The sequence below is a fragment of the Pseudorca crassidens genome, chromosome 7 (assembly GCF_039906515.1).
Source record: "Pseudorca crassidens isolate mPseCra1 chromosome 7, mPseCra1.hap1, whole genome shotgun sequence".
Classification (NCBI taxonomy): domain Eukaryota; kingdom Metazoa; phylum Chordata; class Mammalia; order Artiodactyla; family Delphinidae; genus Pseudorca; species Pseudorca crassidens.
Window position 1 is genome coordinate 103,745,811 of NC_090302.1, and position 17,449 is coordinate 103,763,259.

General features: G+C 53.8%; 1 protein-coding gene across 1 annotated transcript in view; it reads right to left on the bottom strand.

The window, feature by feature from the left end:
* Window positions 1-9,844, bottom strand: part of EBF2 (EBF transcription factor 2) — a 194,293-nt gene extending 184,449 nt beyond the window's left edge. Inside the window, exons 1-5 of the mRNA XM_067745178.1 lie at window positions 9,214-9,844; window positions 6,630-6,786; window positions 5,513-5,576; window positions 5,185-5,240; window positions 4,591-4,664 (exon numbers count right to left, since the gene is read on the bottom strand). Coding sequence (XP_067601279.1) covers window positions 4,591-4,664; window positions 5,185-5,240; window positions 5,513-5,576; window positions 6,630-6,786; window positions 9,214-9,344 — 482 coding nt within the window. The 5' untranslated portion in view covers window positions 9,345-9,844. The remainder of the gene's footprint in view (window positions 1-4,590; window positions 4,665-5,184; window positions 5,241-5,512; window positions 5,577-6,629; window positions 6,787-9,213) is intronic.
* Window positions 9,845-17,449: the final 7,605 nt, after the last annotated feature.

Below are 17,449 nucleotides of genomic sequence, written 5' to 3' on the forward strand. Positions count from 1 at the left end.
ATTTTAAGTCCATCTCTCTCATGCAGGGATGTGTGGATTATTCAGTGAACGATTCTACCATTCTCAAAAAGTTAAAAATCCTTGAGAGATGCTAAAAAAACCTTTCAGCCAATGGGCACAATGAGGTTGTAAGACATTCAATCAAGTTAGTAAGAAGTAAAAGAAAAATTGTCTCAAGTTTTTTAAATACCAGAGTTCGCCACTGGGACGCGGAAATAAGTTTGCGTTTGAAATTATATTAGGTCTTAACTTTTAAAATTTCCATCTCAAGATTAACACCAATAAAAATTCTGACCGGCTGCTCTCCCAGAACCTTTGTCTCTCTTCCCAACTCCCTACCCCACCCGTTGCTCCTGCCGCCACCATCCCTGTCTCCCCGCTCTCCTGTTTCTATTGCTTAAGTCAGCAGAATAATACCTTTGCAACTCAGGCAAACCTTTCTTCTTAGCAAGACAATTTCAAAAAGCCCTATACATGCTAGTTATCTGAAGACCTTCTAACTAGACTCCTCTTTGACATCACCAGCATGTCAACCTAACCCAAATCTGTGTGCGATTCTAAGTATAATTTAATTACAAGAGAGCACTCTCAGGATGTGGCAATCTATTTAGCTTGAGAAGGAATGATTCTAAGGAGGCCGAGTAAGTTTGCAAAATTGCTCAGCTGAATTCAGCTGCTTTCCATGGGGACTTTCTCTGGAGGAAAAGAAAAACAGATAAAAATGTAAGCCTGGTGCCAGTGTAATACAATGTGGGGAATCAACTCAGGGAAGGAAATGATACTCCAAGAAAAATGCAGAGAAACTTTAGGACCCAATCTTCCATTTTCGAACAGTAACATATTTAAGTATAATCTCTAACTTTCACACCCAGAAAAGATGTAGCAGACACTTGGCTGTCGGACTATAATAGTGAAGGAATAAAAATTATAGGAGTGGACTGTATTCACCCCATCTGAGCTCTTCGTAAAATTTCTCTTGGTTAGCCAAAGCTAATTCTTTTTTTCTTTCTTTCTTTCTATTTTAAAAAGAAAGGTCTCATCAAGATGTCCTAGTTATTCTTTATTTCATTTCTTAAATGACATTCCGTCCTCAAGCCAGCAATAGTAACATAAGCAAAGGGAAATGGAGAGTAGAAGACATTCATGAACCCACATTCCCCAAACAATCGCTCTGGGATCAGGATGTGGGGAGGTGACATGAAGAACCGGGTCCCTGAATTACTCAGATAATAAGCTCAAATCGCCCTTCCTTTGCTATAGAGACAAAGCCTGAGTGACCAACTTCAGGTTCAGCTACTTTCGTGAAAAGGCTTTTTAGGGTTATTTTCTATCAAGCCATTCTCCAAGTCTGAAAGTATTTTTAAAACCTGAACAAGACGAAAAAATAGGAAAAGATGGGAAACAAAGAAAGAGAAGAGGCAACTGAATTTGGCACTAGGTTAAGGTTGTGTCCCTAACTACCACGGGGAGGCTCAGAAGTACTCTTTTTTCCCTAATGAATGAAAATGAAAGCTCTTCGTTTGGCTTGGTTTGACATATTTTATTCTGGTCCTTATTTGGAGAACCTTTTACCTGAAATACTCTCAGTTTGCTTACAGGCCTCTTCCACCCTCCCTGTCTCCTCGTGGGGGTCTTTGGAGAGGGAAAGAGAAAAAAAGCAAGCCAGTTGGGGATGGGAGGTGGGAAATATGAGAAATTTTCTCCCAATCCTGAATCTTACCTGCACTTTTCAGAAAGGGATCAAGATGGGGGATATGCAAAGGAAAAAAGCCCCAGCCCTGGACACAGGGTGTCCAGTCAGCCAAACTCCTGCTCAAGACCAGCCAGTGTGCCCTTTCCCCTCGAAAATCGTTTTTAAAATTCAACCCTCAACTTTCAAAAATCTGTCTCTAATTTCAAACTCAAATAAGCACACAGCATGGTGGCTTTTGTTTTGTTTTCTTCTCCCCAACTCCTCCCTGCGATTGCATAACAAAAGTGTCTAAATTCACACCATCTGGCCGATAAAGACACTGGCCTCACTGCCCGGCTGGCCCATCTGATTAGGGCCCCGTCTAGCCTGCGCCTTGTGGCGAAAAGTCACAGCTGTGGGGTTTGCTCGCGCTCAATACAACTCTGTTATTAGCCAGCTGTAGGCCTTGAGACGACTTCTGTTCAAATTATAATATCTTTTAACCCTCTGAGCATTGAGGGCACAGGGGTGGCTGGCAGCGACATAACAACTAGACTTCTCCTTGCTAATAAACGGCAAAATGAACTAAAGCAGGGAAGAGGGGAGAGGAGACCATTGGGGAAAGGAGAGAAAAGTTATACCTAAAAGAGATTTACTTTGTTGCCGCCTAAAAGCTAAACACCAGTTTATGAGCTTTTTTTTTTTTTTACTAAAGATTACAGAACACAAAACCATTCAGGAAAATTCCCAGGTATGCCCAAGAACACCCTGCAAATGAAACTAAGTGTGTGCAATACCCACTGAGAAACAGAGCATCTGATTCATCCCTTAATCACTGACTGTGATAACTGACTCTTAAAATGTGAGAGAAGGAACTTTTTTCCCTGAAAAAAGTCAACCAGCTCTGACTGACAGATTGAATGGGAACTTCCCTTTTAGATGCATCCAATACTTGCATCACCCCAGCTCATCCCCCAAAACACACACACACACACACACACACACACACACACACACACACACACATACACACACACTACAGACACAGTACCCATCCCATGGATCATTTATTTACCCACAGTTAATATTTGTTTTAAATTCTAGTTTGGGAAGAAAATAGCAGAGCGTCTTCCCACATCTCAAATGCAGAAAAGTTACAGTACATTAAATTTTTATATTGTATTACTAATGCAGACTAAACTAGAGGCTTTAAAAATTGATGCTGCTACTTAAACAGCATAAAATGAGGAGGATTTGATTGGGCTTAAAAAATAAAAATGTCAGCCTTAACTACAGCTGGATAGGGCATGCAAGTATTATTTAAAGTGATAGGTATAATTCGTCAGACAATGGGCCAGATTTAGGTTTTGTTTTCTTTTCTTTTAAGAAGATAATCTCTCCAAACAAAGACATTTAAAAGTAGAAAGAAGAATTAAAAAAAACAAACCTGCCTTTCACTTAGCCAACCAAATAAAAGTGTTCTATTTAACCTAGGTACTACATGCAAGTTCATCTTGGAATTGTATTTTCTTTCTGAATGTACTTATCAAGGGGCCCTGGGATAACGGTGTAGCCATTTGCTTACCCCATTGTCCCACACCTCACCCAGCTACTCAGGAGAGGAAGCCTCGAGTCCCCTCAGCTGAGGCCACTGGCAGAGTTGAACTTTGCAGTTGGCAAAGTTTGTTTTTCTAATACTTGGTCAAAACCAAAACAAACATGTCTGATTGTTATGGTTTCTTCCTGACTGCATGAGGAGGGAGACGGGGCTGCCGGGAGCTGCCCATAAAACAGTCCAAACTAAATCAGACTGCCTGCAATTACCCAAAGTCTGGAGTTGGAAGACATTCACTGAAGCAACAGTGGAGTAAGGAAGAATTGAGGCTTTCTCTCCAATCAGAGATTTTGGAGGAAGAAAAACGTGCATGGAATAGCATTTAAATTTTTATAATAAAATAACCACCTCTTCCCAGAGTTTCCTTTCTATAGCTTTTCTCCTTTGCTGTGGGATTCCCCCATAACCAGCACGTATCAGACACTCAATAAACATTTATTGAAAGAATGAATAAATGTACGGGTTAATTTTTTTTTTTTTAATTTTCTTCTGCTCCAGCAGAAGAAAGGACTCGAAATGGATGGGTCTCAGAAGAGAAGATGGGAAAAGGTGCAGGAATTCGACTTAGACTGCACCTTTCACAACTTGGCCCTCAGAATCCAGCTGTTGCTCCAGACCTCGTACCTCCCCGGTTGGGGTCCTCTCCCTCACTTCCTCCCATCCACAGGTGGTGAACCCGACTGGTCTTTCTAGCCGGTAGTTCCTCCTGACCTAAGAAACTCCCGTGGCTCGGGAAATCTAGGAAAAGCAACTTCCCTGGAGGAAGAAAACGCTTCTGCGGCACAGACAGGTGCCTCAGCTGGGGGGCAAGGGGTAGCGCCCCCAAAGCGGGCCGTTCCATCCCCTGCGGTGGTCGCCCGCCCAGACTGCCAGTCGTTCCAGGACCTTGACTTGGTAACTCCACAAGTGGCCCCTCCTGTGCATCTACCCCTAGCGGGTAGGACCGGCGGGCCTAGGACCGCGACCGACTCAGGGAAAGCCCCCGATCCCAAACTTGACCCGCGGCTGCCCAGCCCCTCCCCGCGCTGCCGCCGACCGCTGGACAGCGGACCTTCCACGGAGCACAGGAAACTCCTGAGACGCCTGGGGGTGGAATCCTGAGCGGTTCTGGGTTTCCTGTTCGACTCCCAACCGATTTGCTCTTAGAATCTGTCTTTTAAGGAGGCAAGCCCGAGCGAGGCCGCCCGCTCCGCGCGCCAGCGCTCGCGAAGGTCAGCGCCCGAGACGCATGCGAGTCAGCGCGCCGGGCGCAGCTCACCTGCCCCGCGCTCCGGCAAAGCCTGCAGGAAAACACGGCTCTTACCTGCACATCACTTCGTGTGTCAGGAGAACTCGGCACATTTCCGGATTCTTATTTTGTCCCTCGTAAGCTATGGGCTGCGAAGGAGGCGGGGGCAGGGTGGGGAGATACGAGGGAGTGGAGGGACAAAGAAAAGGGGACTTAAGAGCAAGCACAAAATCAGGTTTCCTCTCTCTGCCCTCTACTTCCTCGGGAGCGCCCGCTGGCAGCACAGAACCTGAGCTGTGGCCTGGTTAACTCGAGCGAAATAGTAAGAGAAAAGTTTGCCCTGGTGAGGACTTATTTCTTGCAAAAGGGAATATTTGGGGGGGGGGGGGACTGAATCTCCCAATAATTGTTTCCCCTCTTCATCCCTTTGCTCACCTACTCCCATCTCCAGAGTCTCCCCAGCCAGAAAGACAGGACAATTGGGGAGTGAGAGGGAACATTTATTTTTCCAGAGCAGACAAAGTGTGGGTTTCTGTGGAGGGGCTGTGAAGACTGACCCAGGAAATCGCGGAGGGTAGGGGGAGGTCAGAGACAGGCCAGAGGGGGGAGGGGGCAGGACGGAGGGCCCCACCCCCCACCCCCGCGAGAGGAGGGGACAGCCGGGCTCACCTGCTTGGTGACCGAGTCGATGAGCCTTACGTACAGGTCCTGCTCCGTGCGGACACCTGCCGGGGAGGCAGGAGGGCGCGAGGTGAGGGCCGCGGAGCCCCGCCCGGGCATCCCAAACCTGTCCCGCCGTGGGGCCCGGGCCCAAGCGCAGGCGGAGCCGTCCTGGGGGCAAACACCACCCGCCCGCCCCCGCCCCCGGCCCTGAGCGAGCCTCCCGCAGCCCTGCTCTCCCCAGGCCTGGAGCCCGCCTGCCGGTGACCGCGACAAGGTCAACTGCCTTCCTTGAAAAGAGGAAGAAGCGGGCGCCGCGGGCACTCAGGGCGCTCACCGTTGCTGTAGAGGAGCTGTAACTTGTAGTGGGTGCCATTGTTGGTCTTCTCGTTGCCTTGTTCCTGAAAAGACAGAGTCCCTTTCTTTCCAGACCCCGAAAAGGAGAGAGAGGCGGCTTCCCTAACCCACTTCCCACTGCCTTTCTCCCAGTCACCGGGCAGCTTTGAACAGCCCCCTGCCCAGGTCCGGGTCAAAGGGCAGGAGCATCTGCCGCTGTCCAAGCTCCAACTTTCCAAGGCTGGCGGTCACTTGACCCTCTCCAACCGTCTGTCTCTCCCCCTTCAAAATGCCCTCAGAAGCGCGACTCCGGAGCTGGGGCCACCGGACACTATGTCCAGGCTGCCTTTAAACAGGCTCCACCCAACCTGTCGGGTTCTGCCTGTCCTGCAGAAAGGTGAAGGGACCTGTCACTTGGAAGAGCAGCATTTGGCCCTGTCCCACCAGGACCGCAGCCTTGGAGCCGCTACCTCAGGGACCCAGGTCCGGGTTCAAGAAGAACCTTGGGCAGAGCCGGCTCCAAAGCTTGAACGGTGCAGCTGAAGAGACGGAGGCCCAGAGAGCAAGAGACTTTCCTTTCCTCCCACATCACCTTCGTTTGAGATAAAATCCAGCGCCCATACCGGGGCCTGGGCAGGGGCAGGCACTGCCTTGGGAACCAGAGTGGAAGAGAAGGCTGGGGGTGGAGGGGCAAGGCTGGGCTATGGGTTTCAACCTTGTACCTATGTAACCCACCCTGCCGCGCTGGCAGGTGCAAAATAATAATAATAATAAATAACCCGGAGAAGGGCACTGGCGGCTTTGAGTATACATTTAAACTATGCTCTAGTTGGAAGGACTTTGCTCCGCCGTCAGTCCGTGCCCAGGCTCTGCTAATGATCCAGAAGCCGGGTGCGCAGAGCCACAAGCGCTGCTGCAGCGGGAGGTGCGGGCGGAGAGTTGCCGGCGGGAGAAGCTGCGGGGAAATCGACTGATTTAAGGGCTAGGGGTGAGAAGCCTCGATTTATCATCCCTGCTGATGTGAGCGGAAAAGTGTCGGGAGTGACAGATGGGATCTTTAGTGCTTTGCAAGGAGGTAGTTATTAGGCCGCGAGGGGAAGAGGGGGACCTCCGCTTACTTTGTCGTTCTCCACAAAGTCTACGAAGGCGGTGCGCTCTATCTCCACCGGCTGCCCCTGCCTGTCGTAGAGCGCCAGGACGAAGTGAAAGAAGTTGGATTTCCTCAAGTTGGAAGGAGGCTGTTTCTCAAAGTGGGCCCGGGACAGGGCTACTCCGCTGCGCACGAAGAGACACGGGGGACACCAGACACGGGGAAGGAGAGAAAGACACGAAGTTACCAACGCGCCCACGCAACATCTCACAGGGTCAAGGGTCCATGTCCCGGTCCAGGCTTCTGAACCCCTCGGGCACTTTTTTCTATTAGGATTAAGAAGCAGGGACTCCTTAGAGGAGTCACAGTGGCCACGGGGGTCGGGTAGCAGGGCCCACGACTCTGGACTTTGCCACCGCCAGCCGTTCCAGCCTCCGGGCATCTCATGCCCAGCAGCTCAATGTCCGGCCTTTAGTGGAGACCAAGGAATCGCGACTGCAGGCCGAAGCCCGGAGGGTTCCCCCGAGACGGCGGCCCAAGTCTTGTCGTTGTGCTGCCCCAATCTTCTTCCTCTTCCCGCCGCCGACCGGGTCAGGATTCGGAGCTGGGCCCGAGGGGTAGGGGACTAAGCGCCTCGTTATTTTTGAACAAGTGACCCTTTTCCTTCATTTTCATTGGAGTGACCTGTCCTGGCACTACTGCCCACAACGCACCACCCCCCCAAGCTATCTCGGAGAGGCGGTGGGAGAGAACCCCCTGGGGGCGGATGGGAAGCCCAGAGGCCAAGTCTCGGTCCTACAGGGAGAGGCCTCACCTCCTGCTTCCCTCGCTCTTTTCGGAAGACAGTGGCAGGGCAGAATCCCCCTCGACCAGTACTAGTGATCGAGGACCACCGCGGGCGACATAATACTGAGGACCCCTGCCCTAGAAGCCGAAAAGTTGAGGCAGAGCGCGTCTGGGGCCGAGAGTCTCCCCGCTCTAGCCGCATCTCTGGGCGGCGCCGGACAAACGCGCTGACCGCGAAAGCCGTGTTGGAGGACCCGGCAGGCGCCCTGAAGCGTGTTGAGTATGTGCACACACCTCCCTGCCGACCTGTCGCGGCCAGGAACAAACTGGCCGCCAGATCACATTTAACGGGAGACTCGGGGTCCAGGAGAGCAAGCAGATGGACGGAGCTGCTCCGGGGCGCTGGGGTCGCGGGGCGTCCTGCCCCAGGACGCGAGCACTCTCCCTCTTTTGAAGGGTGTAAAATTTTGACTAGACTCCCCCAACGGACAGCCTGTTCCAACTTCAACAATTACTTGATCTGGGAAAGGAGGAAAGTAGGGGAGGTGTCTTTCAGGAGCTCGGCTAGGGAACTGCGCCGTGGAGACCGGTCTGCGGCGCTGCCTGGTTTCCCTCAGCCTGCAGCCCAGCGAGTCCCCAGACGGCCGCGGAAAGCCGCCGCCACGGCATGCCATCTGCTGAAGGACACTGGCGCCCCCCGGGCTCGGGCAGGAGGGAGGGAGCCGCCGCCTGCCCCGGTCTCCTGAGCGATGCGACTTTTGCTTCCTCTCCTCCAAGGGTGGCGGCCCGGTTCGCTCTACCCGGGACACCTAGAGTCCTGGCCTGGAAAGGAGTAATTTCTCTGCGTGATGTCGGGACTGCGAGGGGCATGGCCAGGAGAGTGGATAGAGAGGCGTCAGCGCTGGGTAGAAGTTTTGGGGGTAAGGGGGCTGTCTCTCGCAGACAAGGTCGTGGAGATCACAAACCTCAGCGCAATAGTGGTGGTGAGGGAGGGGAAGCGGAATGTCTTCATAGGGTGGCAGCCTAGACAAGGCGTTTACTACGTCAGCAGGAGAATGCTCACAAACAAAGTCAACTTCAGGGACCAGCAAAACTAGAGGCTTGTGATCCCTGCGTTTGCGGTGCGTCTCCTTTCTTCCGTGACTCTTTCTACTGTTACTCCTTCGTCTTTTCTCTTTAGTCTCTTCTCTACCCTCAGCCCCGCCTCTGTGCATCTAGTCCACTGTTTTCTCTCTGCACCCGTACCCTCCAGCCTGCCCTCCTCCCAGGGCACCCGGCCGCTCTGCCTTCCCAGGCAGGCGCTCCGGCCTCTCCTGCTCCTCTAGCCACCATCTGGCCTTGGGCTCTCGGCCTCCAAGAATCGGCCGGCAAGATGCGGGAGGAGAGGCGCTCGTAAGCAGCTGGGCGAAACCCGGGAGTCGCCGGGAAGCCGGCTCTCCTCCAGCGGCCGCCGCTGCCGGCTCCGGTCCTCACGCTCTGCTCTTGGCTGGGCCCGCCTCGCAGAACTAGGGGCTGAGCTAAGAGGCATCAGATACTACTTTGTTATTTTTCCTCCCAAAGAGTAGTCTGTGGGGAAGGAGTGGGGCATACAGGCAGTTCAGAAACTCGAGTATTGGCTGCGGGATAAGTATTCCCCTAACTGCAGCGATCTGCCTGCCGGAGGGCGAGCCCTAGCGCGCGGGGCCAGGGCGACAGATGCGGGGGAGAGAGAGCGAGCGCGAGCAGCGAGGGGGGTGACACACACACACACAGAGAAAGACAGTGAGAGAGAGGGAGCGAACAAGCGAGAGATTGCGAGCATAATCATTGTGCAGCCGTCTCGTTACCTCTGCGCAGCGACATTGGCGTCCACCACGCCGACATTCCGGACCCAGGACCTGACCGAATCCATCTCGGCGCCCAGCGATTTCTCTTTCAGAGCTGGTCCTCTTCCTAAAGTATCTTGGATCCCAAACATTTAAAAAGTCTGATCTACTGTCGCTTTAAAAATGAGTTACAACGCTGTCCTCACTGTTCCCAACGTTGTCACCAAACCGTCTCCTCCAAAGCAATCCAGGAAAAGGGATCAAGTGCCGAAGTTTGAGTCTCTCTGGTGAAAAAAAAATTTAAAAAGATAACCCGTCCTTTGCTTCCACGCGTGAGGTGCGGACTGATGTAGTTAAAGTTTGGGTTATATCCTCCTCAAGTTCAGATCTGCCGCCTCAGGCCCTCCGCCCTAGGTCTCTCGCATCCTTCCAGTGGCAGCGCTGCCTCAAGAAAGTGATCACAATTTTGAAGCATCACCTGTTCTGGGAGAAACAGGAGGAGATTGATGGCTGCCTAATCTCTCCCCTTCCTCCTGGTCCCCCACCCCCCCCCCCCGCTCCTCCCCACCGCTCCAATTTAGAAAAAAAAAAAAAATCCCCAACAGGATCAGTTGTGAAAGGAAGGGGAAGACCCGGAGCCGAGAGGAGGCGGTGGCTGCGAGCGCTGCGGAGCCGGGTTACAGCCGCTCGCCTGCCCCATGAATGGGTTACTACGGCCCGGGCCGCGGAAGGCGGAGCCGCGGCCCGATAAGGAGCCTCATTTGCATGGACGCTCGGGATTGGCCGGCGCTGGGCAGGCCCGGCCGACGTCCTCTGGCGGCGCGCGCCCCGCTCGGCGTTGCCTGGAGTCCGGGAGGTGAAAGGGGACAGAAAGCTGCGGGCCCTGGGTCCTAGCCCGAACCCCATGTGCGTGCGTGAGATGAGAGCCTGCAAAACCTGCACTGAAGCGGGGTAGCCCGGCCCTGCCGGCTGGTACGCGCCGGCTCAGTCTGGTCGCGGGAGCGGGAGGCTTCCATGGATCCTGCCTCTAAATGCAGATTTTTGTAGCCTGCGGGAGGCGTATTCATTCCCGGGGCTTGGGTTCTGTGTGCAGGTTTGTGAAGAAGCGGAGTGTGACCGCATGTACTTATGTTTGGTGCAAACGTTCCCGAGAGCAGCCCAGTTTCCCTGGACGGCTCTCCCAAGTCTCCTGGAGTTACTTGGTGACACTCAGGTTTTGTGTGCGGTTTACAAGTTGAGAGACAAGGATATATGAATGAAGGCGGGGGTGGGGACGAACAAGGCTCAAGTGCTATTCAAATAAACAGAGTGTCGGGGGAAACGGTCAAAGAGCTAAGGAAAATACGCCCGGGCGGACGCGAGCGGGAGTTGCACCCGTGCAGATGAGAGGTTGCTGACAGATCGTGGCAGGCTGAGTGCTAGAGCTGCCCTGCCTTGTCCCGGGAGCCCCCTCCTGTCCCCAGTACCCCTACCCCCCGCCCAGTGCCCGAAACCCGGGGGAGCCAGCAGAGGAGCTGCTGGGAGGCAGCGGGGGAGTCGCGGAAACTTTGCCCAAGGCGCGCGGTCGCCGCGGTGCTGGCCGCGGGCTGATGATGGCCGGGAGACGGCTGCAGCTCCGCTAAACAGCTGAAACTCTAGGCGGCTTTTTAACTACGCCGGGCAGCTCGCAGTGCCTATTAAAACTCCTCCTGGCTGGGTGTTATTTTCTTGCTTCTCCTTTTGTATTCTGATCTGCGCATAGATCTGCTACTGAAATCTAGAACACCAGCGCGAAAACAGATTTGAAGACAATGAATGCAAATCTGTGCTCAAAGACCATCTGCCGTGGAGGAGACAAATCAGCTGTTCCGCAGTTCGAGCGACTGTGCCCGAGCCTCCCGGCCTCATTACCGAGAGGGCCTTGGCGAAAGCCTGGATTTCATTGAGGAGACTTTCCCCCCCACTTAGGACTCAAATTTGAGTGTGAATTGACTCCCGACCAGATCCCATAGGTGTGTAGGTGAGCGCTCACAAATGAACTGCGAGAATTTGCCGCTAGAGGACACAGCGCCTTGCAACTCGTTTGCCTGGGCGGACAGGAAGCTCGCACTTTCAGAAATGCCGCCCTCCTGAGAAAGGGACGGATCCGCGCCTACACTCTACCCCTGGGGCAAACCGCGACCTGACTGCGGGGACGGATAGCGCTCAGGAAGCGCATGTCTTTACTGCGGAGATTCTCTTGAAAACCGATGGGGAGGAGGAGAGGGTGCCCTGACCCTCTTTACACAAACCCGGATCCTGGGATTGGGGAGGTTGATGGTGGGGGTAGAGGGCGTAGAGACCGTGAAGTCTCCGCCTCTGGGTTGTGTAGACTGTGGCACCCCGACTCCAGGGCTCTGGATTGGCCTCATTGGACAAGAGGGGCAGAGGGAGCCATAAGGGCAACTGGGCATAAGAATATGGAACGCGACTCTTGTAAAAGCCAAGTAAAATAGTTGTCCAAAGAAGGAAGAAGGAGGGTGGGAGAAAAATTGGTAGGATGAAACTTACTACCTTGTTTCAGCTAGGCAATTCTCTATTGTATGCAGATTTTACCGGTAATTTCAGTCCCTGCAAAAACTAACCGCCCGGAGCCTTCTACCCCGGCCCCACTCTCTTTGTAAATCTCTCTGAACCTCAAGTAACCACCTACCCCCATCCTCATCCTCGGGCTGTGCCCGGCGGAGCCAATGGGCTCCTTGGTGGAGAGTGTTGAACAGCCCGTGAACCCCTCAAGACGTGTCGAGGAGCCCGACGATTTTTGTTTTTCAGGGGGCCTCTGACCTGCAGCATCTCGTACCAGGAGAGGTACGGGGCGCAGCCCCGAGGGGCCGCGAGGCAGCCGTGGGCCCGGGCCTGGCCCGGACCGTCTTCCCCTCGGGCCCGTGTTGGCTGGGGTTAAAGGGCAGACCCGGGGTCGAGGACACTGACTCTCCTCTCCCGCAACAGCTGCTACCCAAACTTATGCCCCTCAGGAAGCGAATGAATGGGTTCTTTCTCCCGGGTCCCTGCTGCCCGCCCTAGACCAGACCCACCGCACCCCACCTCCCAGAGAGGAGTTCAGAGGCCGTGGTGCTCTGTCGGGTGGCAGTTTAAAACACCGTGGCCCCGTAACTATGACCTGGGTGTAGCGGGGAGCCGCACTGCTTCTCGCGGGCTCGACTACCGCACTGGGCGATCGGGGCGAACGGCCGCCAAGATGCCGCGGGCCCTGTGGGCTTCGAGCCGCGGACGCCGAAGTTCCCTCCAGGCTGGGACGGAGTTCCCTGGCTAGCACCGGGAGGGGGGTGGAGGGGGCCAGGAATGGGGTAGCAGCCTTGGGCCCCGCAAGGCGGCGCTTCGGCCTTGGCAGAGCAGGGAGCGTCTCTGCCCCCCGAGTTGGGTTTAATTAGCTTCGTGTGGGTATTCGGGAGGGGTGGGCGCACAGTCAGCCACGCGCGCCTTGGAGGAACGCGGTTTAGCGACGGAGTGAGCGGCGGTGGCTGCGCCTGGAGAGTCTCTCGCCTCTCTCTCGCCTCTAGCGACCCCCCAACAAACCTTTTCGAACACGCCACACAAAACCCGCCCTGAGCCGCACGGGGGCCCGACAGGCGCAGCTGCGGCCCGGGGAAAGCCCGGCCCGGCGGGGGTGAGGCGCCCGCGCGCGCCTCCCGGGCTCCGGCCCGCCAGCTTCGTTCCGCCCCTGGCCGGGGTCGAGAAAATCCGAGATGAACATTATTAAAATGCTTCCTGACCATCTAGTTACATAAAACCGAGGCAGGGGTGGTGTTATTCCGTCTTTTACCCGGTCCCCTCCTTTGTTCGCTCTTCCCAATGAACCCCCGGGTATTTTCCCCCGTTCATGTTTCACATCTGCATCTCGGTGCGCTATGTTCAATTTCCTCCCGATTGGCTGTAAGGCCCCTTTCCCCAGTCTCTCGGTCCAGTCTCCTGGGCGCCGCGTCTCTCCTCCGGGTCAGAGGTTCGAGCTTTTTCTTAGAAAATTGCTCTCTGGGCCTAGTTCTCGTCCAGCATGGCCCTGAGGTGAAATCGGAGGTGTGAGAACGCTTCCCTCCCACAGCCCGACCTCCACCCCCAGCCCCAGACACACACGCGGCGCCTGGGTCTAAGCAACCCGACGGACAGAGCCTGACTAGTACCCAGGGAATGAGATCCACAGGGACAGTCGGTCTGGGTTTGATAAATGAAGTAAGTAGCAGTCTCATCGGACGTGAATTTTCAAATTTGTTTGTTTTAGTTGGCACCTTTGATTTTTATTTGTCCGAGTAGAAACAGTTTTGTCACCATCTCAGAACCCTGACGAATATTTAGCTCACAGTGCTTCGTGAAATAATCTTTTTAAATATCCAACTCTCCTCCCTCCCACTTCAAATTTCAACTTTACATCAGTGAAATATCCAAAGCCACTAACTCCATTCCAAATGTCTTACTGAAATTGGACTTGAATGCTCCATAAATGAGAATTTCCGGGGACGGTGGAGGGGGGCGGAGAAACTACGGTATCCACAAATGTACTACAAATATTTCACGAGGACTCCACCATCCATACCGAACAGAGCCCTTTTAGGACAATTTAGTAAGAATTTAGATCCTCTTCCTGATTTGCTTTTACATACTGAAGGGGATTTTACATACTGAAGAGCTACAGAAATACGGAGGCGTCGAAAAACACTTTCTAGACCCACGATGTGCCACCCAGGCCGGTCAAAATGGACTGAGGGAGCCAGAGTTGGTTCTATCCTAACAACCGACAACTCCAGAATATCTCTTCCTCCTCTCTCTCCTCTTTTTCTTCCTCTTCTTTTCTCTCCCGCTCCCTCTCCCCCCTCAGAAATACCCATCCCTCCCATTTCCTTGTTCCGGGAATGCCGAGAGAGCGAGGGAGCCGAGGCAGAGATGCGGGAAGGTCAAGAGAACAAACGTTTGGAGCGGCGGCCGCGTTTGGACGTTCGGAGCGTGGACATCGGAGCAGAGCCCGCGGTGTGTGTGTGTGTTGGGGGACAGGTGATCCGTAGGGAGAGCAGTGTTGGTGCGGCCTCCACGCGCACCTGGGGACCTGATTTCCTGGGTGCGTTGGGTGGCGTGCTCGTCAAGCCCCGGGTTTGGGCTGTGCTGGGGTAAACCGGCCGGTTGCAGTCCCTTCCAGGAAGCTGCACACCAAGGCGGTGGCATCTCCGTCACCGCGGTGTTAAGGCGCAGCGATCCAGGGGCGAATTGACCCTCACTAAGAGGCCCAATCGAGCAAGTGTCCACGCAGAATAGGGCTGAGAGGAAGGCACAAACGAACGGAGGCAGGACGTTTACCCAACACTGCCTGGGATCCAGGCAGTGCCACGCACTTTCTCACCCTTAAACTTGACAGCCACACTTGAACTGAGACCTATTTGCCCCCATTTTACAGTTGAATGAAATGAGGATGGGAGATGACAAGTAGCATCTCAGTTGATAAGTAGGGAACAAAGACCCCTGCCGGTGTCCCACTTCCAAGGCAACACAATGGCGAGCAATTTAAGGCCTTTAAACAGAAAAAGTTCCATGTGACTCCTCCCCGCCGTTTTTCGGTTTCTCGGCTCAGTTGAGGGGAAGATAACTGAGGAGCTCCTCCGAAGTGCCCCCCTCTTTTCCTAGTGGTCCCCGCCCGGCCAGCCGGCAAGGGAAAGCCCTCGAGACCCGCCAGCTCCCTCCCCGCTCGCTGCGGAGGTGTGAACGATGTGTTGATTATTCACATTTTTGCCGAGCGTACACTCCGCCGCGGCCGGCGGCGCCACATTTCGCACGTACACGCGCGCTCCGCGGCCCCGCGCTCTGCGCGCAGGGGCATCGTGCCCCCCACCCCAAGGACACCCTCCTTGGCTAGGGGAGGGGTGACAATAGGGTCCCACCCTCCCTTGCACAGGTTGCCTCTTCCTCCAAGCCCCAGAAACAGTCTTGGCTTCCAGATCCAACTTTCTTCTCCATAATACACTTGCCTTCCCAACTCCCCCTCCTGGATTATGTGGGGGGAGGCGGGAGTGGGTACAGCTACAGATATAGCACCAGCTAGAATATCATTCCATTGGGCACCAGGCTACCTCCTCCTCCAGCACACAGACTCCACCGTCACCTCTCGACGCACACCACACACCTTGGCGACAAGAGAGAAAATCGGGAAAAGGCACTTGAGTAAAAGGCATGCTTTCACGTTGTCCTTAACGGTGTAAACTGGACTTCTAGCTCTGGGATCTCCTCAAACACGGCCCAAGGCCTAGAAATTCCATTTCTGGCTGATGGGAACCCACCTCCGCACCTCCAGGGAGCCGGACAAGCTTTTCAGGGTGGGAGGGTCCAGGGTCAGGAAACCTCAGAACCGGCTGGGAAAACAGCTAGCACGCCGGGCTGTGTGGCTCCGTCCCACTCTCGAAGGGGCGACAGAAATTCCACTTACTCTGGCTTCTCGGAGGAGACCAGGCAGGGGTCGCGGTGCTTGAGGTGTCCCGCGCGGGAACAGTCTCGAGGGCCCGGAAGCGCTTCGAACAGTATTTTGGGCAATGCCGGTCGCACCCTATAGGAGGCGCTGGACTAAAGGCCGTAAAACACAACTGCCGCACTTTCTGCAGCTCTGACGCCGGGCAAGTTGGAGCGCACCCGTGGTTCCTACAGGGCGAGGCAGAGTGAAGTAGAAACCCTTCCGGCTTTGGTGTCCTCAGACCCAGGTTAGAGCCACTCATTTACTGATGAGGTCTTGGGCATTTGATCTGACTTGTCGGAGCCTCAGTTTCCTAATGGGTAAAATGGGGGTGTTATTCCTTTGAGCCACAGTTTCCTGATTGGTAAAATGGGGATATTTATTCCCCCAGGGCTTCACTTGCCTTATGGACAAGAAGACAGCTTCGATGAAAATATCTGGCACGTAGTAGGTGTACAATAAACGCCGGTTTCCCTTCACCATCTGCTTCTGTAAAATGAGCTTGGTGTTGATGATGGTAGCTTATTGTACGTCACTAGGTCCTGTGAGTCCCCTATGGGGATGGTTTCCTCCCACCACCCCACCCCACGCCACCCCACCTGTGAGCTCCTTGAGCAGGAATTCTGACTTGCTTGTCTTAGCTCCTTGGCCTGCAAGGGCTGGTTCCCGCAGTGTGAGCTCAGTATTATTATTATTTTTTTTTAACATGGAATTTCTCTAGGCAAGTGCTTTGGAACCTATTTGGTGCCCACAGAGGGCATGGAAGGCACCCGATGGAGGTGCTTTCCCGGGGAGGGTCTGGGACTTCCTAGGAGTCTGCGATGGGGGCCCAGCGCTGCCTTTTCCCGCCGCAGTGGACTGATCGCACCCAGAATGCGAGCGCGGTTGGCTCTGGAGCCGCTGCAGGTGGGCAGGCGTGCTGGGATCGCGGAAACCCCCAGAGAATTGAAGAAACTCGCGAGGCGTTCTGGAAAGGTCCTCCCGTTGATGCGGCAAGCACCAGTTGATTGGTGGGTCACAGGGGAACCGGGAGCTCCTCCCCGCGCTGCGCCCTCCGCGGGGCACGCGGCTCTCCAGGCACTGCGTGCGGTCTCCGTGTCCGCAGAGCTGAACTCCCGGAGCAGCGCTTTCCAGAATCGGCGTTCCGCGAAGCTGGGCAGGGAAACCAAGGGGCGAAAGAAACCAGACGCAGTGAGCCTGGAGGTGGCAGAAAAGGAGGCTGGGGGCCCGGGGAAAGAGAGAGGTTCCGAAATTTTATATTCCATAGGACTAAAGCCTCCTAGAAGCCCCTTTTTAATTGCAACTTTTAGGCAAAAGCACTGCATGTTCAATGCAGAAAAATATGTATGGAAACAAACAAAACAACAACAGAAGACATAACCACCCCTAATGACACTAACAAAAAACGGTTGTTAATATTTGAGTGGGTTTTCTCTCAACCTTTCTTGCTTATTTCTATATGCTGATTTGTAACTTTTCTGTTCACTTAACATAGCATATTTTTCCATACCACTGAATATTTTCCTACAGTAACGTTTAATATTGGCATTCTATTTCATTATCCAGAAAAGAGACACTATAAATTGTTTAACCAATTGCTATTGTTGAATATTTAAGTTATTTCTAATTTTTCACCATTATAAATAACACTGTGATGAACATCTTTGTAGTTGTTGCTTTTCACATACTATAATTCCTTCCTTGAGATAAAGTCTTAGAAGTAAACTTGCAAAATCAAGGGCTATGCATTTTTCTTAAGCCTTGTTACAGATTGATAAATTGTCCTCTGGAAAG